The 27,068-nt window shown below is 41.3% G+C and overlaps 1 protein-coding gene across 13 annotated transcripts in view; it reads right to left on the reverse strand.

The window, feature by feature from the left end:
* The window catches only part of GALNTL6 (polypeptide N-acetylgalactosaminyltransferase like 6), an 839,728-nt gene that overhangs the window by 79,284 nt on the left and 733,376 nt on the right, over positions 1 to 27,068 (reverse strand). For all 13 annotated transcript variants that reach the window (XR_009757816.1, XM_061584006.1, XM_061584007.1 and 10 more), the window contains one exon: positions 638 to 755. Coding sequence is in view for 12 of the 13 variants with exons in the window: in XM_061584006.1 (XP_061439990.1) it covers positions 638 to 755 (118 nt within the window). In the remaining variant the exon portion in view is untranslated. The remainder of the gene's footprint in view (positions 1 to 637; positions 756 to 27,068) is intronic.

The following is a 27,068-nucleotide window of genomic DNA, read 5'->3' on the forward strand; positions in this document are numbered from 1 at the left end:
TATTCACTTGAAAACATTCTGTATGCACAATGTTATCTGAGCAAAAGTATCATGGTGGAGGATATCTATTACTGCTATTATTACACCAACTACTAAGTTTATATCCCAGATTTTTTCCAAATAACTCAAGGTAGCATATTTCAATTTATATACAAAATTCTCTTCAGAAGTTCAAGGTCTCCTCCCCCACCGGTTAACCTCAAAACAACCTTGTAAGATAGGTTAGGTGAAAATATAGGGACTGTCTCAAGCTCACTCTGAAAGCTTTGTGGCTGAATGAGAATTTGAACCTGGGTCACCCCAGGACTACTCTGAAATTCTAACCCAGGGATAACCAATGTGTTGCTTTCCAGATGTTGCTGGACTCCAACTCCCATCAGTCCCTGCCAGCTTGGCCAATTATCAAAGATCATGGGAGCCATCGTCCAGCAACATCTGGAGGGCACCATATTGGCTACTCCTGCTCTAACCACTACACCACAGTAGCTCTCGCGTCTCTTCTCATATGGGAAAGCAGTCAGTGGAAAAATACACTTGACTGCATCTCATTTAGTTTGGCCTCTAGAGATACTATATAATGCATGCCCATACCATACAAAAGCAGTGTGTACCATGAAGAAACATTTTGACTGCTTACCTTGAAGGAAATTTCATACTGCTCCCCTCCCCAGATTTCTAAACCTGGATCGTAGCCACCGAGATCCCAAAACCACTTTCTGTTAACAGCAAACAGACCTCCAGCCATAACAGGGGATCTGACGAAGGAATATAACAAACTGTCAATGACAGGCATCATCATGGCATGCTTGAAAAGCTGAAAAGACTGGCAAAATGTGCTTGACAGAGACTGATATTGTAGTAAGTATCAGTATGGTATGTGTATGGCAGGGACAGCCAACATGGTGCCCTCCAAATGTTGTTGGACTCCAATTCCCACCACCTCTGACCACTGACCATGCTAGCTGGGGCTGATGGGAACTGGAGTCTATCAACATCTGGAGAGCACTGCATTGGCTGTTCTTGGTGTATGGTGTGGCTTTCATCAGCATAAAACTTGGGGAATGGGAATTTCAACCATGAGAAATAGTGCAACATTTCTCCAAGCAAAAATAGATGGGGTGATACTCAACATTAGTCATACTCAGAGTAGACCCATTGAAATCAATGCACTGTAGTGTATTGATGTTGATGGGTCTGTTCTGGGTATGGCTTTGTTAAATGCCCTTTGTTAATTACCCATGGTATGCAAAAGATAATTCATCACATTCAGACGAAGCTGAAACACAGATATCGTGGTTAATGGTTGCACATCATATCCATGGAATATTAATGGTGTTTCACCTTGATTGGCTTTTCTAAATACTGAGGACCTTTCCTATATATGAATACATTGAGTGGCATTTTACTGAATGATTTTACATAGAAATTTCGATTTCAACCTCACATTTTCAACTCTAGCTAAAGTAAGCAAGTGACATCATGTTGTTTTTAAATGCCATTGAGCCTCAAAATAATACAAATATTATGCCCATTTTGTTCACAGATGAGCATGTAGCCTTTGGCACAACCCTTAGTTCCTGAGTCAGCCTACAAGTATGCCTAAGCATGTACAACTAAAACAATCACATAAGCTTTCGCTGTTTACTAATAATAGCTAATGATGCCCTCAATCCAGCTATGGCTTGCACTTGAATCCAAGGGAGGAAGTGACTTGCAACCAATTCAAGGCTATTGCTTTCAATGGATTGGGGTCAGTGTGTTAGTTACCCTTTTTCAATGGAGTCAGTCACCCTCTTCCATCTTTCACAGCTGCTATAAACCAAAAGAAATACACCGAATCTCCTCAATTGGCATCCTGGTTTGATGGTTGACTTAATGTGTTATGTCCACATTTAAAATACTAGTTATTTATTTTATTTTATTTACAGATCTATAAACCACTTCATGCCCTTTTAGGGATATTTAATCTCATTTTATTGTATTGTATACCGCTTCGATGGGTATAAAGCAGTGTACAACACGATGAAATGAGACAAAATACAAAAAAGAAACCCTCTAAAAACAATAAAATCATACCTATGAAGTCTAAAAAAAATCCTACCATTTCTACAGATGTACAATTAATATTCCATAAATGACTGGGTCACACCTCAGGGAAAACCTTCTTAAACACAAGCATCTTCAGTAGGTGCCTAAGCATCATGACATTAGGTGCCTGTCTAATTTCACCTGGTAATTGATTCCAGAGCGTTGGAGCTGCAACACTAAAAGTACAAACTAAGCCCACCTTGGGGGCGTGCAGTACTCTCAGAAGTCTCCTTCTGAGGAACGCACTTGATGGATGGGGATATATACAGAGCAAAGGGGTCCCTTAAGTAACCTGGTCCCAAGTTGTTTAGGGCTTTAATGCTACAAGCAAAACCTTGAACTGCGCCTGGCAGCATACTGGCAGCCAGAGCAGCCCTGTAGAGGTGTTATATGGTGCCCATGGTTCCCAAAGTTTTTCTCCCTGCAGACTCCTTGAAAATTGCTGAGGGTCTTGATGGACCACTTAATGATTTTTATGTCTGTGATGGCAATTTTAATGCACTGTGCTAGGTGCTATATGATTTTTAATTGCATTGTTATTGCTTCTTTTATTTATTATAATGTATTTCATTGTATTACAATTTGAATTCCAAAGAATTCAAAAGGTAAGTGTTCTTCACTGACATGCTACGGACCACATGAATGAAGCTTGTGGTCCACGGTTTGGGACCAGACAACAACCTAGCAGCTTCATTTTGCACCAGCTACAGTTTCCAGGTTAAGCCAAGGGAAGCCCCACATAGAGTGCACTGTGGTTATCCAGTCTTGAGGTCACCAATGTCAAGAACACAATGGACAAGCTATCTCAGTCCAGGAACAGCTATAGTTGTCTTACTGACTGAAACTGGTAAAGGCACTCCTAGCACCAAGGCCACTTGTGCCTCAAAGATGGAACTACATACCTGGGCTCCTTTTGGGACAAAGGGTAGGATACAAACTTAAATAAATACACAAACACCTGTTCCTTTAAAGAAAGAGCAACTCCATCCAAAACTGGTAACCGTCCCACCTCCGAGACGTGGGAACCACTCACTGACAGGGCCCCTGTCTTGCTCATTTATTGGCCCTCATGCAGCCCATCAGTGCCCAGACACTAGCCCAGAGCTGTGTTTCATCAGCATAATGATGATACTTGGGTTCAAATTCCCTAATGACCACTCCCAATGTGACCCTATATATGTTAAATATGCCAGAATAGCAGCGTTTGGAGGTAATTCATTACTTTTTTGAGGAACGAGTGGGTATTTCTGTTACATTTTGAATGTAATAGAATGAGGAGTAATTTTATTACTTTTGAGGAGTAATTGTAATGTTTCCAGCATTACTTTTGGGCATTACTTGGGGGGGGGGAAGCAGGGGAAGTCTTCTGCTCCTCTGATTTGATGCTGAAAATCATGTGCCTCAAACTGGGCTTCTGTGCAGGGTAGCTCTTCCCTCATGCTCTGTGGGTGGGTAGGAAGCGACAAGGGAGGAAGTGGATAGTGAGACAAAGGTAGAGTGAAGAAAACAATTGTTTCAAAAAATGGACGATGGTGAAGAAGAATGGAGTGGAGGGAGAAAAGAGCCGGAGGGCAAGAACATGGATAAAGGAGGAGAAGGAGGCAGCAGCAGAATGGAGATAAAGAACTGTGGAGGTGAAAGATGACAATGTGTGTGTGTGTGTACTGTGTTTGCACTTGGCACACAAAGTGGCCTCCACCACCCTCCCTGGCTACTTTGCTGCATTTGCGGTGTTTGAAATTTTTTGCCATCTCAGGGGAAAATGTTTACTTGGGTGGGTGTCCCTTAGTTGGTGGCAGCGCAGGGTCCGAGAAGTGGTTAAGTGAGAGAGATTATGCTTGCTGGCGGGGGGGGGGGGGTTGCGCTTACTTTGACATGCAAAGATCTGAGCAGTAGCCTCTGCCTCCCTCCCCGCCTCCCTTACCAGCAGAGAGACCACTACTGCTATTCTTATGGATAAAAAGAATTATTCTACTACCTCTGTATGTCTGTGTTTATTTTTAATGTTGTTAGCACCTTGTTGGCATTCTAGGTTTTCTTAAAAGCAACTTAAGTGTAATTGTAATGATTACTTTTGAGTAATGGTAAAGTAATCAATTCCTTTCAGAACAATTGTAATTGTAATGGTAATTTATTCCTTTTTGGGGCCATGTAACAGTAATTGTAATTTATTCCTTTTTAAAAGTAATCTTCCAAGCTCTGAGTGGGTCTACTCTAAGCATGACTAAGTCTGGATCCAACCTGATATTGCAGGGAAGACATGGCCATAGGAAAGAGAGACTGGAAAGAACACATCAGATACATATTTCCCCTTGTGTGTCAAAGTTGGGAAAGGCTGTGGCTCAATGGCAGAAAATCTGCTTTGCATGCAGAAGGTCTCAGGATCAATCCCTGGCTCAGAGAGACCTCTGCCTGAAACCCTGAAGAGCCCTGCCAGTCAGTGTAGATGGACTAATGTTCTGACTCAATCCTATATAAGCCTTCATCAAAGATTGGGGCAGAGTGAGAGAAAGATATGTCTCTTGCTTGCACCTTCATGTTCTTCAGATTGTTATTGTTATGTGCCTTCAAGTCAATTTTGACTATTGGCGACTTTATGAATCAGCATCCTCCAAGAGCATCTGTTATAAACCACCCTGTTCAGATCTTGTAAGTTCAGGTCTGTGGCTTCCTTTATGGAATCAATCCATCTCTTGTTTGGCCTTCCTCTTTTTCTCTACTCCTGTTTTCCCAGCATCATTATCTTTTCTAGTGAATCATGTCTTCTCATGATGTGTCCAAAGTATGATAACCTCAGTTTCACCATTTTAGCTTCTAGTGACAGTTCTGGTTTAATTTGTTCTAACACCCCATTATTTGTCTTTTTCACAGTCCATGGTATCCGCAAAGCTCTCCTCCAGCACCACATTTCAAATGAGTTGATTTTTCTCTTATCCGCTTTTTTCACATCCATGCATAGAGATCGGGAATACCATGGTCTGAATGATCCTGACTTTAGTGTTCAGTGATACATCTTTGCATTTGATTCAGTCATTTGATACATCTTTGCATTTGATTCTTCAAATAGTTCCATCCCTTTGCAGTCTCTCCTTCCTGCTACCCAGGGATATGAGGTTGCCTAAACTGTTCTATTTGGAACATATCACAAACCATAAAAAGATCATTAACAAAAGGGTGTGGGTGTGTGCATGCACACCTGCACACACGTACGAATCTGAGACAACTAGAACAGTGCAGTGAATAGACTGGTGGGCTTGGAGTAGGGAGGCCCAGGTTCAAATCCTCAGTTAGCCATGAAGCTGACTGGGTGATCTTAAACCAACGACCAAAGCCTAACCTACTTTGCAAGGTTGTTGGGGATAAATGGCAGTAGAAGAGGAAGAACAAATGTGCAACACTGAATTCTTTGGGGAAAAGGTCGAACAAAGCGGGGAAATAAACAAATAATGTACGCGTATGCACAAACACACGCACACTGTGTGGCTATCAAGTTTCAGAAGCATGGGCAAGTGGTTGGCCCAAGTTCGATATTAAAGTTCCCATTAGTTAGATTATGGGAAAGGCTTTCTTAGTTCAGGAGGAGGCAAAGATAAGGAGCATAGCACAGTTACTAGCATCTCCTCTGTCTATTGAAATATCAGGCTGGAATGATAATGAAATGCCGAAGTACATGTGAAAAGGAAGAAACAAAAAAAAAAACACTTCTAGTTAAAAAGACAAGCCTGTAAATGATTTTTCATTATACCCATGTCCCCTTAAGACTAAAGTTCTACTGCCCAATACAAGTAAGGCCAGCAATTTTCTGGTCAGATGATCCATCTTTAGTTGTAGGATATTAGCTCTCCTCCCCTTACTGTGCTACAAGCCTTAAGAAAGATGATCATAACTAAGTAAATCCCATCAATATTATTAATAGAATCAATGAGAGAGAGAGAGGGAGAGAGAGAGAGAGAGAGAGAGAGAGAGACTGTATTCATGGGGATTAATATCCAATTACAACAATATCTACTCTTAACTGTAGAGAGGAAATGAATATTTCAAAGGACTATCTGCCTTGCCCAGAGGTTTCATTTTGCTTTGTTTAAGATTATAGGTACCTCATAACAATTTCATGAGCAATGCTTAGACATGCAGATAGACTTGGGAAGCTTCTGCTGAAAATGGTTCCCTGCAAGTAAAACAATACCCAGATTAGGGTTGCCAAGTAAGAAGCATCCCAAATCCTGAGATTTCAGAAGGGCGCCTAGTGATGCCATGGGGCAGACCCTAAATGATGTCGTTAAACATTTATTTATTTTTATTCATTATTTAATTTGTATACCGCCCTTCCTCCTAGCAGAAGCCTATGCAACAAAATCTGGCCGAGGGGCTGCAGTTAGGGCAGAATGCTGCGGCATGATTGCTGACATGAGTGAGACCTTGTGATCACATAATAGCTCTGCTCTGAAATCTGCTCTGAAATTTGCTACTAGGCCAAGTTCAAGGTGTGTTTTCCCTGTGATGGGTGCCACATAGTACTTGTTCTGCTCTTGAAAGTGATTGATCTTTTAGGGTGGCAGCACCTATGCTTTGGAACTCCCTGCCTACCTGACATTAGGCAGGTGCCTTCATTGTACTTTTTTCAGCACCTGCTAGAAATGTTTTTGTTTAGGCAAATCTACCCAGGCATGTAGATGCTATTATGTTTTTATCTGTTTTAAACTCGTTGGTTTTATTTTGAAATACCTGTCTTTAACAACTTTTGCCAATAATTTTATTATTTTAATTCCTTCTGTAAATCTCTTTGAGGTTTTTCTTACAATAAAGTGGTATATAAATGTTGTAAATAAAATACATATATAAATTTTGGAGTCACTGTGCCCCTTGGGTGACTTTCCTGTTTTAAGGACAAAGGAATCTGCCTTATACCTACTCAGGCCATTTGGTACCATCAGGCTCAGTACTGATGACATGGACTAGCATTGGCTCTCCAGGATTCCAGGCAATATTCTTTTCCAGAGACTGAATTTTGAACCTTTGCATGCAAAGCATGTGCCCTACCACTGAGCTACAAACCTTCCCTTGTTTAAAAAGTATCTTTTTAAATTACTCTTTTCAATTCATTAATGAACGTACAGCATACCTAGGGCAGATCCACACCACATATTTAAAGCACATTCCACACACATTAGAAGCATAATAATTCCACCACAGAATCATGGGAACAGTAGTTTGTTAAGTGTGGTGGGAACTACAACTCTGAGGGGGACACTACACTTCCCAGGATTCTTTGTGGGAAGTCATGCACTTTAAATGTGAGTTGGATGTGCTTTAAATGTATGGTGTGGATCTGCATTACTTCATAAGCTTTGCCTGCATATACATTGTTTTAATTAATTTTTTAAAATGGAAATCAACTACAAAGTTTATTGGGTAGCCATGGGCTACTCACCATGTCTCAAGCTAATCTTCCCCTCAGGGTGAAAACAACAGAGGGGGACCATGACCACCTGAAGGAAGAAGGGCATACTTAAAATGTAGAGGAAATAATAATGTACAATAGCGTGACATCAGATACTTATCGAGACACAGTATGGAGAAATATTTACATAAGTACAACTGTCAAAGATGTTTATTATTTAAATAACCCATAAATATATTTATAGTGCAATCCTATGCATGTTTACTCAGAAGCAAGTCCCAATGTATTCAGTGGGGCTTTCTCAAACAGGGAAGTGTGCACAGGACTACAACCTTGAGTGACAAGGAACTTTACTCACCCAACCCACAGCCACACAGGGCCTTCTCTCAGTCCCGCCAACTAAAACAGCTAGGTTGGTGGGGACTAGAGAGAGGGCATTCTCAGTGGCGGCCCCCACTCTCTGGAACTCCCTCCTGTATGATCTCCGGCATGCCCCTTCCCTGAATGTATTCCGCCAGGCCTTGAAGACCTGGCTTTTCAGACAGGCCTTCGGGACTTCCGGGGAGGGTTAATCCTTATGACTAATTGCCTATTACTCTGAACTGTCATTGTTTTATAATTTTATCGTTTGTATTGTATTATTATGATGTATTTTATTGTAACTGAGTTGTACGTCGCCTAGAGTGGCCACCGGCCAGATAGGCGACACATAAATTAAATTATTATTATTAATTATTATTATTAACCCAAAATTCAGAATCAATCCGCTTTAAGCTGTTTTGCAATTGTTTTATACTTCTTTTTATGTTTATTGGATTTTAAATACATTTATGTCTTGTGAACTGCCTTCATTTCCAATTGGCAACCCTACTTCACAGGATTGTTGGAAAGGCTCCATATACACACACACTGGAGTTGTAAAACTACATACACCCCATATAATAGTTTATTATCAAAGCCAGTTGGTCATTCCACAATTTGTTTTACAAAATTTGTATCTCTTTTCTTATATTAAATTTTGCAAACATTCCTGCACAAAACTCAAAGTTACATTTCCCTGAACTTGAAGTAAATTAATTTTTCCTTCATATTCTGGAGAAAAAGTATTGAGCAAAAGGCCAATCTTAGCTGGCTCAGGTAAATTTATCTCCTGTTGCTCCAGTTCTGTTACTGTTCCCAAGAAAGAGCTGATATGCTCTGATAGATAATTTGGATCTTTAAGCCTCTTGTTACAGAGTTTGAGCATCAAGGAAACTTGAGTATTCATTGTATTTTGTTGAAAAATTTGCCTCACCCTTTCCCACATTTCACTTGCAGTTTGCTTATCTGCAATATGGTAAATTAAATTATCACTTACAGCTAGAGAGATATGTTGCATGGCTTTCCTGTTTGCAGCATCCCATTCATCTTGCTTATTTCCAGATGCCTCTGGCCTTGGTTCTTTGATGACAAAGGCTAACCCCAAAGTATTCAGCAGCATTTTCATCCAAAAGGACCATCTTCTGTAGTTTAAGTCATTTAGCAGCTCAATGGCATCAGACCTCCTAGCAGATTCAGAAGTAGCCATCCTTTATCTAATCTGTCTGCATTACAGACTCCACAGACTCCTTTTTCTTTTTCTAAACCTCCAATTATGTCTGAGCCCATAACTCTATGAAAAGAGCGGCTTTATGCAGCAGAGTTCATTGGAGATATAAAAAGGATATGAAAGGGAGTGGTGTTTATTGTAAACAAAATAAACTCATTTTATTAAGAAAGTACACGTGGATAGGAAAATCTAACCATCTACACTAGCTGAATTCAAAGGGTAGGGAGAAAGAGAATTGTGGGAAGAAGGAGGAGGAACTGGAAATGAGAATATGTCTAACCAATCAGAGGCATGCTAAACTTGAGGAAAGTAACAAGGAGAGAATTCAAGCAGGGGCCCTTTCAACTGACTAACTATATCTATTGCCCCTAATGGTCAGTAGATGCAGTGCACACAGCGAGACAATGCATTGTTTGAAGTGAAACTTTCAACAGGTGCCACTACAGACTGCAGGTGAAGCTTACTTCTTTTGATAGAAATAGAGACCTAACACAACAAGGAGAAAAGTTCTAGCCCAGTCCTCTGCCCACTATGCTGGCCTGGTTTTCTATCTGCAGTGTGTTTTTGCAGTCTAAAGCTGCTCAGTCCATATTACCACCTTAGCATTCTACCGTCATCTTCTGCAGCATATATAGACTACACTACCCAATGTACATTGTGTAGCAAAACTCTGAAACACAGCAGTTCCTATAGCTTTCTGTGATGTGTGCTATAGTAGCACTGGATTTTCGATATATATACCATGGAGTTAGCAAAGTCCTTCCAAGAGAAAATAATAAAAAACTAAATTCTAAGATTCCTCAGAAAAAATATTTAAGAAAAAGAAAGACTTCAGATAAAATACCTTTGTGTGTGTGTGTGTGTGTGTGTGTGTAGGGGGCAGAGAGAGCACAACCATATCAGCTATAGGGCTTGAGTTACCAGACATTGCATATATCAGCAGGATGGCCACATTGAGTTTGTAACAAAGTTGTCTCCAACTAGAAGGATACAAAAGGGTTCATTCCATCTCTATCTTCTTCTCTCTCTCTCTCTCTCTCTCTCCCCCTGCCAGCCTATTTCTTACTTGAATAAAGTAAAGCTTGATCAACCCACTCTTTTTCATCAGAGGAATTCTTTTAAAACGAGTTGTACCGCACACATTTTCAGACTGACAGAGCCGGTCAACCTTTTTTCCAGGCACTCTCAAATCTGCACATGGTGACACTGATTCAAGCCGACAAGGGCCTCACACTTTGCTAAATGGATGAGACACACAGTTAATGATCTGGCCTGTGATCTGCCACGGAGCAGAGAACGTGGGGGAATATTGTCCCTTTGATCAGCAATATAGTCAGGGACTGCAAAGGCACTGCATCCCCACTTCTTTGCCCTAGGCCATACTGGGGGGGACAGGGACATGGGAATAAAAGACAAATGTTCATATTTCATTTACTTCGAAGTCTCTGGAGATTAATATAGCCATCAGAAGCAATTATGTGATGGCAAGGATGAAGACCAAAGCTCATGCTGCTCCATGTCGCAGCTACATAAAAGTGTGTCAGCCAGTTATCACTGGGTAGAAGAAAATGCTGTAATTAGGCTGTGGGAAAGGCAGCAGCCAGGGTGAGATGAGAAGGCAACTTGGTGGCCCAAAGTAATCTGGCTTCTTGACATGTGCTCTTACCATCATACTTCCTATTTTGTTAACGCTCCATAATACGCCCTGTTACACTGTTATGGAAGGTAATAGGGAGGCAGGCACTTAACTGTAATGAAATTAGATTCCTCCTCCTTTGCACCAGAGGCACAAATACATTTTCTTGTAAAAGCTGTGAAAGCAGGTTTTAAAAATGGAAGTGACAGAAAAAACACTGGTACCCACTTCCTGGCAAAGGATAAAGGAGCTGAAAGCTGATGAGGTTGAGCACTTAATTGTCCGAAGCAGCATCTGCTTTTCATTTGAAGATGAGGCAAAGATGGCTAGGCAGTGCTCTCGACACCAAACGAAATAAACCTTCCGCTTCTATCACCCCACAAAGAGAGATTGTTTTCCCATTTCCAATAAATAAAATAAATAAAAAGGGGCTCAGTTTTGTAATAAAAATAAAATGAAAGCCATCTCTCTACATTTACACAGGCTTATTTGGCTGGATGTGGAAATAGATGGAAATAACCTTACTAATGGCATGTGTTATGAGACAGAAAGGAAGAGTGGCACAGGTTCTACACAATGATGCCTGGCATGTGAATGCCTCTGAATAACACCATCCAGGATTTTAAGCTACTGCTGAAGGGTTTCAATAGTGCTTCATTAAATTTGACTAGAATATCTATGCCTTGTGTAGGACAGCCAGACCAAAAGATCTGCTGCATGGCAGCGGTAGAGTAATGGATCAGGTACTGGACTCAGAGCCCTGGCACAAAGGAACCTGCCATTTGTGTCTTTGTCCTGGGAGGTGGCTCTATTCCCAGATGACAGGGCAGAAGCATCCATCAATATTGTTCTGTCTGCACCTACAAGATGAAGAAACATTGTACAAACAGATTCTGCCCACTCTCCGTGGAAGGGAAAGTAGGTAGGCATATGACATGTATGGTACAGCAGCAGCTAGTAGGTATAGATCAGGTATGAGGAACTTTGTCCCTTCAGGTTTTGCTGAACTACAACTCCCACCATCCCTGGTCATTAGCTATGCTTGCTGGAGTTGATGGGAGTTGTAATTCAGCAACACCTGGAGGACACATTTTCCCTGCTCTTGGGATAGATGAATCTGTCAGTTTTGGTTTCTCTCAGTTCTTCACTTTTCCAGGTTCAACTCATTTTCCATCAGTTTGTGAACTTTTTGTTTAAAAAGTGCATCTTTGTGTGCATTTCTAATATATGCACTTTTGCAAGCAATTTCTCCTAATAGAATGCATTTCCACATTACCTTCACCAAAACAACATTTTAAGGCATGCTTTCCTCTGATATATGCTTTTTTAAATTGGAGAACTGCATTGAAAAATTTGGAGAAGGGCAAATTTTGAAGAATAGCTGTGTTGCAGTTTGTGCATTCATTCAGGAAACACACATTAGGTTTGCATTAAAAAGTGAACTGAACAAATTTCTCCCCCATCCCTAGCAGCTAGTCCATATTTATTACCCCTCACATTGGTCTTCTTACAAATGAGGGAGAATACTTTCAGTGGTGACATCTTAATTTTGAGGTTCCTGAACTCCCCACCCCCATGAATCACTTGAAGTATGCTGAGGGTCTTGGTGGATCACTTTATGATTTTTATTATTTATTTATTTATTTATTTATTTATTAAACTTATATATCGCCCGACTAGCAATAGTTCACTGGGCGGTGAACATTTTCTACCTGTTGAAGCAATTGCAATGTGCTGTGCTACAAGCTGTATGATTTTTAATTGTATTTTCTTTCTTTTTTCCTTATATATAGTGTTTTATTGTACTACAGTTTGAGAGCTAAGGAATTCAAATTGAAATACAATAAAACACAATATATACTACAATTTGAATTCCATATATTTCAAATTGTAACACAATAAAATACAATATATAATAAATAAAAGCAATAAAATGCAATAAAATCAGTATGGATATTTAATGCAATCGATGTGCCATCTTCCATTTTCAGTCACAAATCCACAAACATGCCATAGTGGACCACCTGAATTAAGCTTGTGGACCATTGATGGTGCATAGACCACAGTTTGGGAACCTCTGTCTTAATTCCAATAGTTTTTACCAGACTCTTTAAAATAGCCAACAGAGCTCAAGAAACGAAAGAAAGCTTACTGGTCCATTAGGGTGAGTGGGACATTGCCCCATCAACCTCATTCTGCCCTAGCCATTCTCAGCCTGTCTGCCTTTTTACTTACAACCAGTCCACCACAGGGTAGCATCCCACCTCCTTAGTCTCAGCATTGCCCTTGTGGAACTCTACAGGGAGGCATATGGGAACAACACTAGAATGAGTGGGCCCTGCCTGTCATTGGCTCTTGCTCCAACTCCTGTTGGCCTCCCTGCCTTCTGCTCTACCAGCCCCAGTGGGCACCAGCCACTACTGAAAGCTTATAGATCAATACCACCATCCAGAATTGACACTAAATTCTACTCAGGGAACTGGATATTCAGAAAAGCCTGTGGCACAGTTGAGAATTGAGGGCACTGCAGCAAGATGGATTTCACAGTGGGGGAGTGTTCTGCCCTTACCCGCCATCATAATGTTTGTAGCAGATGGGGACACATTTATTTACCCAACACACTCTTATAGCAATGCTGCTACTAGGGACTGTGCTATATTCCCTCAGCCCTTGCTATAAACAACCAAATTTACAGGCAAGCCTCACAATCCTGTGTCACTTTGTCCTTTTAGAAGATCACAGCTATGGACTGCTCCCTTAACCTGTTACTGTTTCTCTGAGGTAAACTCCACTGCCACCATTGATACTGTTTCAAAACCCTTGTTTATGTTTAGCCAACACTTATGCCCTTTTTGATAGCTGACCAAGAACTTGTTCGGTATTATGAAAATACCAGAGAGAAATAGGAACTAATTTGGTTGGTCCTATTTCTTAGCAGAGATATAAAAACACAAGCAGCAGAGTGAGAATGTAACCAGCCCCACCTTTCTCTATATAAATAACAACAGACACAATCTTCTTACGTAAAAGACAAAAAACATTTACTCACGACCTCCTCATATGTTAGAAACATAGGCTGTAGCTTAGATGAAAGAAAACAGAAGCTATTCAGTCCATCTTAGTCTTGGTATTGATACTCTCAGCAGAGAGCATCATTTGCCATGCGGCCTGTCCCAATGGTGGATTGATCAGCAATGGAGAATATGCAAGAAATCCCCCAGGACAAAGGAGGAGGAAATTAGGTAACTAACCCCACCCACTAGGAAGTTACATCATGGTAAAACAGGTACATGGGATATTCCCCAGAACTAAGCATGTCTGAAAACTAAACAGACTTTATTGAACAGAAAAACTAAATAAGATTACTTTAACTCAGTTCTTAAATGTGTGGTTACAGTTAGTTGTTCTTTAGATCAAAAATAAAACACTTAATAAATTCCTTAATTACTATGCCAATAACCTATTTCACTACCCCAAGATAAACCACCCAGGTCCTATCTCTAAAACAAGCAGCACCCTCTCCACTCACAAACTTTTTCCTGTTTCACTCACAAACCTGTCTGTCTCACCTTCAAACTATAAACATTCAACTCTCAGACACTCAGCCAATCACCATACAGCACACACCAACATTCTACTCACTCATTCTCCCCTTCCAACCTAACTACTTACCATATACACTCTAATTTTAAAAAATTACCCTATTTTCTCTATTACATAAGCAGAAAACATTAACAAAGCATACAACATCACAGGGCGGATGGGTGGTGTTCAGGGAAAGAAGAAGAGTAAGATTGCTAGAACAGCAGTGAGCATTTGTGGAACATTGCATTAAATCATGACAACCTGGTGGATGCCAATCACAAGTGTCTTTTTTTGGGAGGGGGGTTACAGGAAAGTGAGGCGGAGCTTAACAGTGAATGGAGAGGCCAGGATCAAGCTGAGAACGTAATTCCTCATCTGACAGGATTAAGCTGTAAAGCAAAGGGATTATAAAGGATTATGTTAGTTAATAGAAAGGTATTCACTTTCTTCTGTCTTTCTGTGACAGCTATAATTCCCAACGCTTACAGCCTTGATGTCACCCTTTCAGTCCCTGGAATAAGGTGAGTTACTAACAAAAAATGAATTCATAAATGAAATGGCTAGGTCACTGAACCACCATCAGGGATAGGGAAGCTTTTCAGCCTTCTGAAAGGCACATGTCACTAGTGGGTGGGGCCAGAGGCAGAAGTGGGCAGAGCGACAACTGAAAAATTTACTTTTCTACAATAGGATGCATTCTAAACACACTCACATAGCCCTCTCTCAGTCTTCCACCCAAGCAAGCAAGCAAGATCATACTTCAAGGACACATTCCAGCCCGGCAAAAACACCTGAGGTGCAAAGCAAGGCCAGTGAGGGGTGTGGCTTGGGAAGAGGGTATGTGGTCTGGGTAGAGTTCCAAGGGCTAGATGGGGAGACTTGGAAGGGCACATTTGGCCCTAGAGCCTGAGATCCCCCACCCCTGGTTTAAAGGTATCTAGTACCCTTCAGGTCAAGTTGTCATTCTTTCCTAATGCTGGCATGACAAAGTGAAGACATAGCAATGACATCCACAAGTTGATGCACCCCAGTACCCTTGAACTATAGATAAAGGAGAATGCAATGTAACATTTTCCAGTATGCATTTATGTGAGATTTATGGGCCAATGTTCACTTCCTCAGTGAACAAATTTTGTTTCCTAGCAACAAGAGCTAAAAATTGAAATCATCCTTTGATGTAAATATTTGTAATATATTCAAGACAAATTATGAATAAAGTTGAGAGGAAAGTCCAAATCAGATGACATATCTAGTGTGAGTGAATAAGCATGATGGACCCATATTCATGTCCAGTTGAATGTCTGCATAGACCCTATGTTCATACAACTGTATGTGCAAAGGCACTTTGCCTATGATCAGAAACTCAGCTTTTCCAGGATTCCGTATCACTGTGAGTTGTATGCACATAAGCACCAACAGGCAGACATTCAAGTCACATAGGTTGGGGGTGGGGGCTACTGCACCAGCCCTGCATTCACTCAACCTGGGTATGTTACCTGAATAGAGTTGAAAAATATTTAGACATTTAAAGGCAAGTTATGAAGGGTATCAATGCAACACCAGTTCTTGAAGTTTATGTCAATTTCCTGAAGTGTGCATTTTGTTTTCTCATAAGAATGTAATGTGGTGGTGTGTCTTAAGTCTGTAAATGTGGTTTCTGCATTTTTCTCAAAAATAATTGAATCAGATCAGATTTTAAAGGCAACCACTCATGACGAATAACACAATTGGCTCTTTAATATCTACTTCCTGGTCTTATGCATATACTTGTTCGGGATCTACCCCTGTTGATTTAAAAGAGTGTTCACAAGATTATACCACATTGATCATGATATGCAGGGTTATATATTTTTAATTAATAAAATTATTTGTATGCTGCTTTTCAGCTCTTTCTGTCCAACAACAACCATCCAAGCATGCCACATAAAAAACAAGATAAATACATTAACAACTAATGTAGATATTTAGATTTAGAGTTAATATTTATACCCTAGTTCTCTCTTACAGTAACTCTCAAAGCAGTTTACAATACAAAACAAATAAAATACAGCATAAAACAAATGCAATATAAAATACTAAAATTACATATTTGGGAGTAATATATTTCAGCTGCTGTTTTTCTTGTTGCCAGCAGAGCAGTCTCTGGGATTCCAATCCAGTTTCCCGAAAGGACCACCCCATTGTGGTGTCCTCCCTGGTATTGTCATGAATGTAAATGCAACAAAAGTTAGAACAAAAAACAAAGCAGCCTTCCCAAACCTGGTGCCTGCCAAATATTGTTGGACTACAACTCCCAGTGTCCTTGACCATGCTGGCTGAACTGAAGTCCAACATCTGGAAGGTATCAGGCTTGGAGTGCACCAAAGTCTATCAGCAAAAAGAGACAATTTTTCCCAAACTAAAAGCTGATTGAAATTTCCAAAAGAATATATGTTTCTATTTTACTAGCAAAACGTTTTGGTATCTGCCTTCATCAGCTGCTAACATACAAATGCAGCATTAGATGGGCTTCATTCGCAGAAGCTAAGTAACGTTTGTACTGGCCTCAAGGTTAAGACCTTGTGATGCCAATGTGTCCAGGGAGTATATCCAGAAGTTCTCCCTCTTAGTCAGTACTGTTGGATCTGTGGCCCTTAGTGTTAAAATGTTTTGCTACTGATTGCTCCACTTTTGAAGTCAAAATTGCCGATTTGTGGTTTCTAAAGAGTGTCCATAGGTCAGTTGTAGTTTTTCCTACATATTGGATATGACATCCTGGATTTTTGCATTCAATGACATAAATTATATTGCAGGACCTGCAGGTGATGTCCTGTTTGATGTAATATGTTCTGCCTTTTGAAAGTAGTTTTTGCTTTTGAAAGTAGTTTTGAAGATTATATCTGTATCTATCTATATCCATATATCTCTATATACTGTACAGACATAGTATTTGAAAGGTACAGTGCCCCAGATCAAAGCTTTTTGGATTATAGTGCAGAAGCCAACATTTTAAGAATCAAATAACAGCCTTCCTCAACCTGGTGCCCTCCAGATGTTTTGAACTACAATCCCTATCAGCCCTAGTCAGCAGCACAGGTTGGGGAAGGCTGAACAAATGCAATGCTCTGTTGCTGAACTAATACTACTTTGTTGCTTTCTTTCATCTCAGTTATATTATTTGCAGAACAATCCCATTCTATGCTGTAAATGCAGACATCATTGTTAATACTTAAAAAAATGCATGGAGAATATCCACACGAGAATGATGTCAACAAAACTTAAAATAATTCTGTATGGAATTAAAGAGTCCTTATTCATAATGTTGTCTGCCAGGGCTCAAGCATTCACTGGAGACACAGTCAAAATTGAGTTGTCTTTTGGGGTCATTTAAAGTGTATTCTCAACAAAGTCTTCCCGTCTTTTATGGGCACAATGGTCCTAGAAAGGCAAGACCTTTATTAGTTGGAAGACTCAGTGCCTTGGCAAAGAGTAATAGAAGGAAAGAGATCAACTACATTTTCTTGGAGAAAAATTAGTCTGGCCGAAGTCAGAATTCTGTCTCTGTCTGTTCTGTTCCCAGGAAAGAGACAACAACTACAAGCAAATCTGACATAGCATGCTCTGTTTTAGTGATTTTTCTCCCCTCATATGTCACCCTGTCGGCACCAATACCCTTTGGATACCCTTCCTTTCTTATGGGAGTGGCACGGAGACATGCATTTCCCAAGGTGACAACTCTGCCAAATCAAGAGCTCTCTGCATAGAAATCTAAAATGAAAGAGCCTCCCCTTCTCCCTCTGCTGAGAAATTCATCCTGAGGCTTGATTTCAACATCTTGCTGTATTGGCAAGATTAGCAAGCAATTAACCATGGGGACTCATTAGTCTCTTTTCCTTTGGGTTCCATTTTAGAGATCAAATGAGAATACCTAGGAATCCAATTCTGGTAAATGTGAACATGTTTTCCAAATGAACATGGAAATAATAATAACAAAAAAGATACAGTAAAGGCTTATTCAGTGCCATCTTCTGTAACCTGAGTCTACGCTTCAGGTGGGATTTAAAAGCCAATAGACAGCTTGTTGTGAAACACGAGAAAAGTGATAAGCAGCTGAAAGCAGCAGCAACAGACCCACTGTTTTTCTAGGAAGTCAAGAGAATTAGTATCCAGATATCCTGTAGCCATGGAACATCAGCTAGGACAATTCCATACATGACCCAGAGCAGAATTTCCCAAAAGTTATGTTCATTGTAACTATGTGTGTCACCCTGGTCCATGGGCAGCAGCAAAGAGTGGTCAGTGTCTGGGACAGAGGTAGGTAGGGTGAAACAGAACATAAGAAGAACCCTGCAGGACCAGGCCTAGTCCAGCATCCCATTCTCACAGTGGCCAACCAGATGCCTGTGTGAGGCCCACAAGCATGACCTGAGTGCAACAGCAGTCTCCCCACTTGTGATTCCCAACAAATGGTGTTTAGAGGCAGAACATAGCCATTGTGGCTAGTAGTTATTGATAGCTTTCAAGCTGGAAGATCAGAATCAATGACCAAAGGATCCAGCCAGAAAATCAGAAGCCAGGACTATGTAGCATTGCCAGGCAGAACTGTAGGACAGAGTCAGTATGAGGACTGAGCCAAAAGTTCAGATGCAAGGCCAAAACAATACACATATGTGCATGTAGGTGTTTTTGTTTGTTTGTTTGTTTAAAAAGACCAAGCCAGGAGTCAGGATCACAGAGGGAGAGCCAGTCTGCATTCAGAGAACTGACAGTGACCAAACAAAGATCCTAGCTATCTTTGGGCTTCTTATACTGTTTCCCACAAGAGCTGGCCAATGGGAGCAAACTCTAGATATGGAGCTTGCTTGGGAAATAGGAAAGACCCAGATCTCAAGAGTGCTGTTTCAGTCTCTTCCCATGGATTTATCCCAGAGGTCTGAAGTGCTGAAATCCAGAGGCATGAGACCTCAGTACATCAACTGAAATCCAGAGACCCCTTCCCTCAATAGTTAGACAGTATGTGTGTGGGAGAGGGGTGGGGACAGTGATTGCCACGGGATAGCCAAACGTTTCAGATACGAAGCTCCGCTCGCCGCGCAGCTGACGAGCGGGGCATGATTGCAGGTGGGGGTGAAGACGCTGTCCCCATCTGTTAATGGGGCAACATCGCACGTCGCGCCCGTGACGTTAGCGCGACATGCAGTGTAAGGGGCGGGGTCTATAGGACTATTTGAGTCCAGCCGCCCCTTCCACCTTCCTGTCTCTCAGGGCTTTATGGCTCTAGGGCAGGATATGGGCTGCTTCTGGGGCCAACTTATCCTCATCTACCCAGGGGTTATATGGCCCTGGGTGGGGATGATGTGGGAAGGCCCCCCTACTCACCTGCAGGGTGTGGCTGGGGTAAAGGGTAAGCAGATGGGCTTGCCCTTGCCCCAGCAGGGGCTGGTCGTCCGAGAGCTGTATGGCAAGCTACTTGCTTATAGACAGTTCCCGCACCTAGGTTTCCCTCTGCAGGTCACTTTAAATTGGGTTTTGTTCTATAATGTAAATAAAGTGGCCCTTGTTCAACCCAAGCTGACGTCTCTGTGTTTTATTTCACCCCTCAACTGCAATATGTATATATTTAAAAATTAACACCTGAAAGCTCTGGATACTTCATGCCAGTCTCCTGTCTTTCTCCCCCCCAGTTTCTCATTTTTCCAATCTCAGATTCTGTTCTCCACATATCTGCAGCAATTTGTGTTGTTTTTTTAAAAAATCCTCATGAAAATTCTTCAGCATTTTAGAGTAAAGTTCTACTGATAAACACATTTTTGTATGCAGTCATATACAGTTTTGCAATTTCTCCTACTATAATAATTTTTTGCATGTTATTTTTACTAACAGAGACATTTTTATGTGCCCTTTCCCCTAATATATGAATTTTTGTAAACATTGTTTGGATGGAGAATTGCATCGTAAAATTCCAGTTAAGTGCGAAGGATGGTTGTGTTTTGGTTCTAATATGGGATCCTGCTGGGAGGAAGGATGGGATATAATAACAACAATAACAGTAACAATAATAATAATGTTTTAGAAAGTGGGGATTTGATAGATTCGGCTTTAAATGCAAACTGAATCAAATGTCTCCCCCATCCCTAGTTAAAAGGAAGCAGGAGCACATGTGGTGAACTATATGGCCAGGCTTCTTGGCAGAAGATCTAGTTACACATTTCCAGACAAGCTATAAAATACTCAAGGCAAAGTCCTTTCATTGAATAAAACAGGTGTCTGGCCACACCAAGGGGCAACCCCCCCCATCTCCAAGCTGTGATGTTAATACATGACAACAGGTTCAAAGGGATACTTTAAATGCAACATGTGGAAGCTCTTCCATGTAGCAAGCTATTCGCTTGTGTGGCTCACCATGTGAATTTGGCTGCTAATGAATGCCCATCACAAGCCACCCAAAAGTGGTTACATTGTAGAAAGTTGCCAGTTCATAGTCATGATCCACTGCATATGAAGATCTTATTGCATGAAACAGCTTCCATGTGGTTGCATTTCAAGTGGCTATAGATGCTTGAAGAATTTGATTTCTGTTAATACTGATGTGAAATGACCTGATCTCTACCTACCATATTAATGTGCAGATTGGAACGAAATTATTCTTTGGATTTAGAACTTCTCTAGTTCTCAGCTCAAATTTAAAAAAAGTACCAAGATGAATTAAAATATGTATTTTAGGATAAAATACTTTTAGAAATGCATACATTGAGATAAAATATATATTGAAATAAGCATTTTGTAATAAAATATTTATTTAAATACAGATTTGCCTACAGATTTTTAAAAAAGTAGATCAATGTGAATTCATACTTATTAGTTAACGCATGTGCAATATATTCATTAATGCACACATGTAAAATTGATCAATGAAGCTCCAAGTTCTTGTCTAGAAGGCATTTAATCCAGATTTCAAAGAAGAATAGATCCTCTCGATTTGGACAGCGTTAAAAATGAAAACATAGGCAATAACTGTATATTATTTAATACCCTAATGATCTATCAGAGATTCCATTTGTTTCCCAGGATGTAAGTAATGTCCATTTTCTTTCAAGGAACTCCCTACTTCTACTTGGATAATTCATCTTTCATTATTTTCAAGCGCAGACAAGTGCATCTGGGGTGATACAGAATGCACATTGTTGCTGAAGATAAATATAGCTTCTTACATTTTTCTAAATTAAAAACTCATTATCACCCTGCTTAATGCAGCACCATTTAGATATATACGATAAAAGAAACAATACATTTGAAGAGGCCCATTGCTAGACTAGCAAGGCCATTGCAATGATACTTCCCACACATGCTAAAATTATCCTTACAATATCTTACTGGGCACTTCAGATTGGTATTTCGATTTTTAATCTTAAAAATATCACTTTGTGAAATAAAAGCTTTCACAGAGTGGTGAACTCTGTAGGGTGGCTACAACTCAGAAGGTCTAATTGCTATGCTGGACTCCCTCCCCCTTGGAGACATCCTCCATTAATAAACTGTTTTAGTGATTTCTGAAAGCTCCATTCACACAAATCTATTCCAAATTATGTTCCTTGATTGTGTTAAATAGCTTAACAAATCACTACAGGCTGTTCTTTATTAAGAAAAGAAGGTTGCATTCTTCGTGAAATGCATGGCAGTCTGATGTGAATTAATGACATTAGAAACATCAGCCCTTCAGGCAACACTTTTCAGATACCACCTACACAAACTCAGGGTTCCTACCTTCAGCACACCAAATATTATTTTGCCTCCATGTCCTAAGTTGGTCAAACTCTACAGTGCCAGCCACAATTACAAATGGGTATTAATAGCCTACTTAAGTACACCGATGTATAGAGACTTCAGACCTTTGCATCTCAGTTGAGCTTCTTGCTATCCATTTGCCTTGACATCCCAGTCTAGTTGAGTATTGTACCTGCATGCAGTTCATTCTTCTTCCTGCACATGGTAGCATTTAGCTTTCCAGGGTTGAGGGTACAATGATGGGAGTGGAAGAAATGAAGAGGACCTCTGTAGATGTGTTTTGCATTCGATCTGTAGTACTGACATGGGCTTCTCCCTTTCATAAACAGAAGGTCCAGTAATCTGCTGAAGTGCCAAGCAACAAACCAAGGTGCTTATCACCATGGTTTGAAAAGTTGAAAAACCTGACAACAAATATATATCTGCACTATCTGGCCCTGAGGACTCTCCCTAGGCTGCACTCCTTGCTAGCCCCACCTCCATGTCCCTTTGGGGCACTTTTCCTGGCTGGAATTGGTCCTTTAATTGTGTAATGTCCTTTCATTGTCTGGATGGAGGAAGGGGAGACATGGTGAACTTGTGTGGGGGTAGAAACCACTGACTTTTGTGTGGCTGGAGTCTATCCACTGTTTAGTTTAGTTTAATTTCATTTATAAACCGCCCATAACCAATGGCTCCCTGGGCGGTGTACAACATAAGATAATACAATAAATCAACAAAAATCACGAAATATAAAAAATACAGATACATAATAACAATAATGTAATATTAAGATCACTAAACCATTAAAACATTAAAATACTTTAACATGAATTAAAATGCCTGGGAGAATAGAAAGGTTTTAGCCTGGCGCCGAAAGGATAACAACGTAGGCGCCAGGCGTACCTCCTCGGGGAGACTATTCCACAATTCGGGGGCCACCACCAAAAAGACCCTGGATCTTGTCACTACCCTCCGAGCTTCTCGATGAGTCGGTACTCGGAGGAGGGCCTTAGATGTCGAACGAAGTGCACGGGTAGGTTCGTAGCGGGAGAGGCATTCCATCAGGTATTGCGGACCCGCACCGTGTAAGGCTTTATAGGTCAATACCAGCACCTTGAATCTAGCCCGGAAACAAATCGGCAACCAGTGCAAATGGGCCAGAACAGGTGTAATATGTGAGGACCGATTGGTCCTCGTCAACAGTCTGGCTGCTGCGTTTTGCACTAGCTGCAGCTTCCGAACCGTCTTCAAGGGCAGCCCCACGTAGAGTGCATTACAGTAATCCAATCTAGAGGTCACCAGAGCATAAACAACTGAGGCGAGGTCGTCACTGTCCAGATAGGGGCGTAGTTGGGCTACCAACCGAAGGTGATAGAACGCATTCCGAGCCACCGAGGCTACCTGAGCCTCCAGTGACAAGGAAGGATCGAAAAGAACCCCCAGACTACGAACCTGTTCCTTCAGGGGGAGTGTAACCCCATCCAGAACGGGATGAACATCCACCATCTGTGCAGAAAAGGCATTCACCAACAGCATCTCGGTCTTGTCTGGATTGAGTTTCAGTTTATTAGCTCCCATCCAGTCCATTATCGCGGCCAGGCAACGGTTCAGCACATCAACAGCCTCACCTGAAGATGAGAAGGAGAAATAGAGCTGCGTGTCATCAGCATACTGATGGCAACGCACTCCAAAACTCCGGATGACCGCACCCAGAGGCTTCATGTAGATGTTGAAAAGCATGGGGGACAGAACCGATCCCTGAGGGACTCCACAATGGAGAGTCCAGGGTATCGAGCAATGTTCCCCAAGCACTACCTTCTGGAGACGATCCGCCAAGTAGGAGCGGAGCCACTGCCAAGCAGTACCCCCAACTCCCAACTCCGCGAGTCTCTCCAGAAGGATACCATGGTCGATGGTATCAAAAGCAGCTGAGAGATCAAGGAGAATCAACAGAGTTACACTCCCCCTGTCCCTCTCCCGACAAAGGTCATCGTACAGGGCAACCAAGGCTGTTTCTGTGCCAAAACCGGGCCTAAAACTGGATTGAAACAGATCTAGATAATCGGTTTCATCCAAGAGCGCCTGGAGCTAGCTGGCAACCACCCGTTCCAAGACCTTGCCCAGAAATGGAACATTCGCTACCGGTCGATAGTTGTTCAAATTATCTGTGCAAAGGTAAGAGTCATATCAATTGCTCCACCTGCTATTTTCTTCTGGCCACACCCACTTTGCTCTGGGCCTGCCTACCACTGGCAGACAGGGCCCAGAAGGTTGCCTATGAGGGAATGCAGCCTCAGACTGACAAAGATTAATGACGGTAAGTTGGCCGATTTCACCTAGCAATAATTTCTATTCAGCTGTTTTCTGATATATGGAGTTTATCTTCCTATATTATATTTTTGTAAGCATCATACTTACAAAGGGAAGAGCTTTGGTGACCTGGGGGGGGCGGGAGAGGTCTGGTGACCCATGGGGATGGGGGGAGCTCTGACAAGCCATGGGGGGAGAGGGAACTATGGCAAACCATGGGGGAGAGCTCTGGAACCTGTGTGGGGAAGGGAAGGGCCTTGGTGACTTGTGGGGGTGGGGGAAGTCTTTGGTGACCCATGGGTGGTGGGGGAGCTTTGGCAACCTATGGGGGTCGGGGAGAGCTATGGTGACCTGTAGGAGGTAGGAGGTGCTTTGCCAACCTGTGGGAGGGGAAAAGGGCAGCTTTGGTGACTCATGAGGGGGAAGAAGGTAGCTTTGGTGGCCCATGGGGGGAGGGGGAGCTTTGGTGACAGTAGGTAGGGTAGGTGAGAAAAGCAAAGCAAGCCCTTAGTTCACTTTATAAGTACATGGGGAAGACATAAAACAGACACATGATGATTTTCAATATGCCATTTGCAGCTGAGCTGTGGTCAGTCCCATTCATTGGTTATGGAGAAAATGATACGTCACCCTGTATTCCACACAGGCACGGAAGCTGCACAGTTCATGGAGGAGTTAGGCCAGAGGATCTCACAGTACTGTGAAAATTAATGATTCATTTGCATATGTTCTATTTTTCTATGTGTACAGTAATAGAGGTCATTTGGCTGCAGAGATTTACAGAGGCAATCTTTTTTTAAAAAGCCATGACAACTTCATGAGACTGCACTGGCAATGAAGGGATTTTTCTTTCTGTGATTTTAAGCAAGCAAAGATGCATTTAAGGCAACACTGTAATTTTTTTTTAAAAAAACAATAGATTTTCTGAGATTCTTTCTAGCTTCAGAATTCAATACTGTCTCTAGGCACCCTTGCTTATTTAGCCTCAAGGCATTCTGGGATGGCTTGTCTTTTGAAAGGGCCCTTTAAAACCTGTTCAAGAATTCACACTATGCCTATAGCATCTGTATTAAAACGACTTTACTTTAAAGCTTTTCTATGAACAGCATATTGTTTCTAACTGCTTTATATGTGAACTTCAAGGGTGAATTCATTTTTGAAGTGGAAGAGTCACCTCAAAATAATTTTGCTCCATTGTATTGACCTTGCCAAATGATCTTGTAAACCACAGTTTTCTTTTACACATTGGTTACCTCATAAGTCTTGCAGATGAAGATGTTTTCAAAATGTTATTCACCTTGCTTACCTATATCCACCTCTTTTTTCCTTCTTCAAAGTGCTCCCTCTATTTTTTTAGGCAGTAGATAAATGGGTTTTTTTTGTCTAACATTACATATCCATGCATTAGTGACATCTAGGTTAGATTCCTCTAATGCGCAGTACATGGGGATGCCTTTGAAGACTGTAAAAAAACCTGAAACTACACATCAGCTGGACTGTTGATGGAGTTGGCTTATTTGATCATTTCTCACCGTTTTAAAAGTTCTACACTTTCCAGGGGCAATCTGAAGTGTTAGTTTTAAGCTTTAAAGACCTAAAATAGGTAACTGAAGGACTACATTACCCCATGCAGACCTACCCAGACTTCAAGGTCTACAACACAAGTTATTCTCAGGGTTCCTTCAGTCTTCAGAGGTCAGGCATGTAGTGATTAGGGGAGCCTTCTCAGTGACGTCACCACATGTATGGAATGCCCTCCTCAGAGACATTAGAGGTAAATCTTATTTTAGGTGCTGGTGAAAACTATTTTGTTCACTAGGGAGTTTAACAGAATTTCTGCAATCTGCTGTTTTACTTGTTTTTGCTATTTTACTGCTTTTTTGGGTTATACAGTACTGGTTTTTCCCCCTGGCATTGCTTGTTTGCTGCTTTGGTTCATTTTTTTCTTTGTTCTATGGTTCCATTAAAAGGGATTTAGGTTTTTTTTGTGTGTGCGTGATTTAATGTAATTATTAATTTCACTGCACCCACAGGCACCAATTTGCCACCAGTACTTCCTATTGTGCCACAAAAGATCTCAGTAAACATGCCCTCAACAATCCACAATGAATGAGAGACTGTTTACTCCTCCTGCTCAATTCCTGTTTGCTCTGTCTTGGCCTCTCCTACATTGAACCCCCCCCCCCTTAAGCATGCTGACATTTCATTGGATGCCAGGACTGGACACCCACCCTACCTTTCATTCTAAACAGAGGAGAGATGCAAAAAGCTTATCTGTATGAGTAAGCACAGAGATGGCTGCTGTAGGTGCTTTTCCCCCCAGTGATGGGGGCATGTCAGCACCATTTCATGATTCTGTCTTTTTCTGCTCTCTTAGATGTGGCAGACATTTTGTGTTATGCCAAATCCCCCACCATTGCCATCTTGTGTTCTTCCATACCCCCATGGTAGCCGTTTCATGCCTGGCACCCATGGCACTTTCTCAAGGCTCCACTAGCCCCAAAAGGCTGGAGACCCCTTATAGGTTGTGAGCCACTTTGCAGAGTGTAATGCAGAAATGCAGCACACAAATACTGCAATAAATAAAGCTGCATGATTTTTGAACTTCACTTGGGAGACAAAGTTTTTCTTGCCAAATGGTGGATGGAAGCATTTATGTGTCTAAGTAAATTGTGCATGGGAGATTTTTCAAATTTGTTGAGAACTCTTTTACA

Source organism: Rhineura floridana, chromosome 9, assembly GCF_030035675.1.
Source record: "Rhineura floridana isolate rRhiFlo1 chromosome 9, rRhiFlo1.hap2, whole genome shotgun sequence".
Taxonomy (NCBI): Eukaryota; Metazoa; Chordata; class Lepidosauria; order Squamata; family Rhineuridae; genus Rhineura; species Rhineura floridana.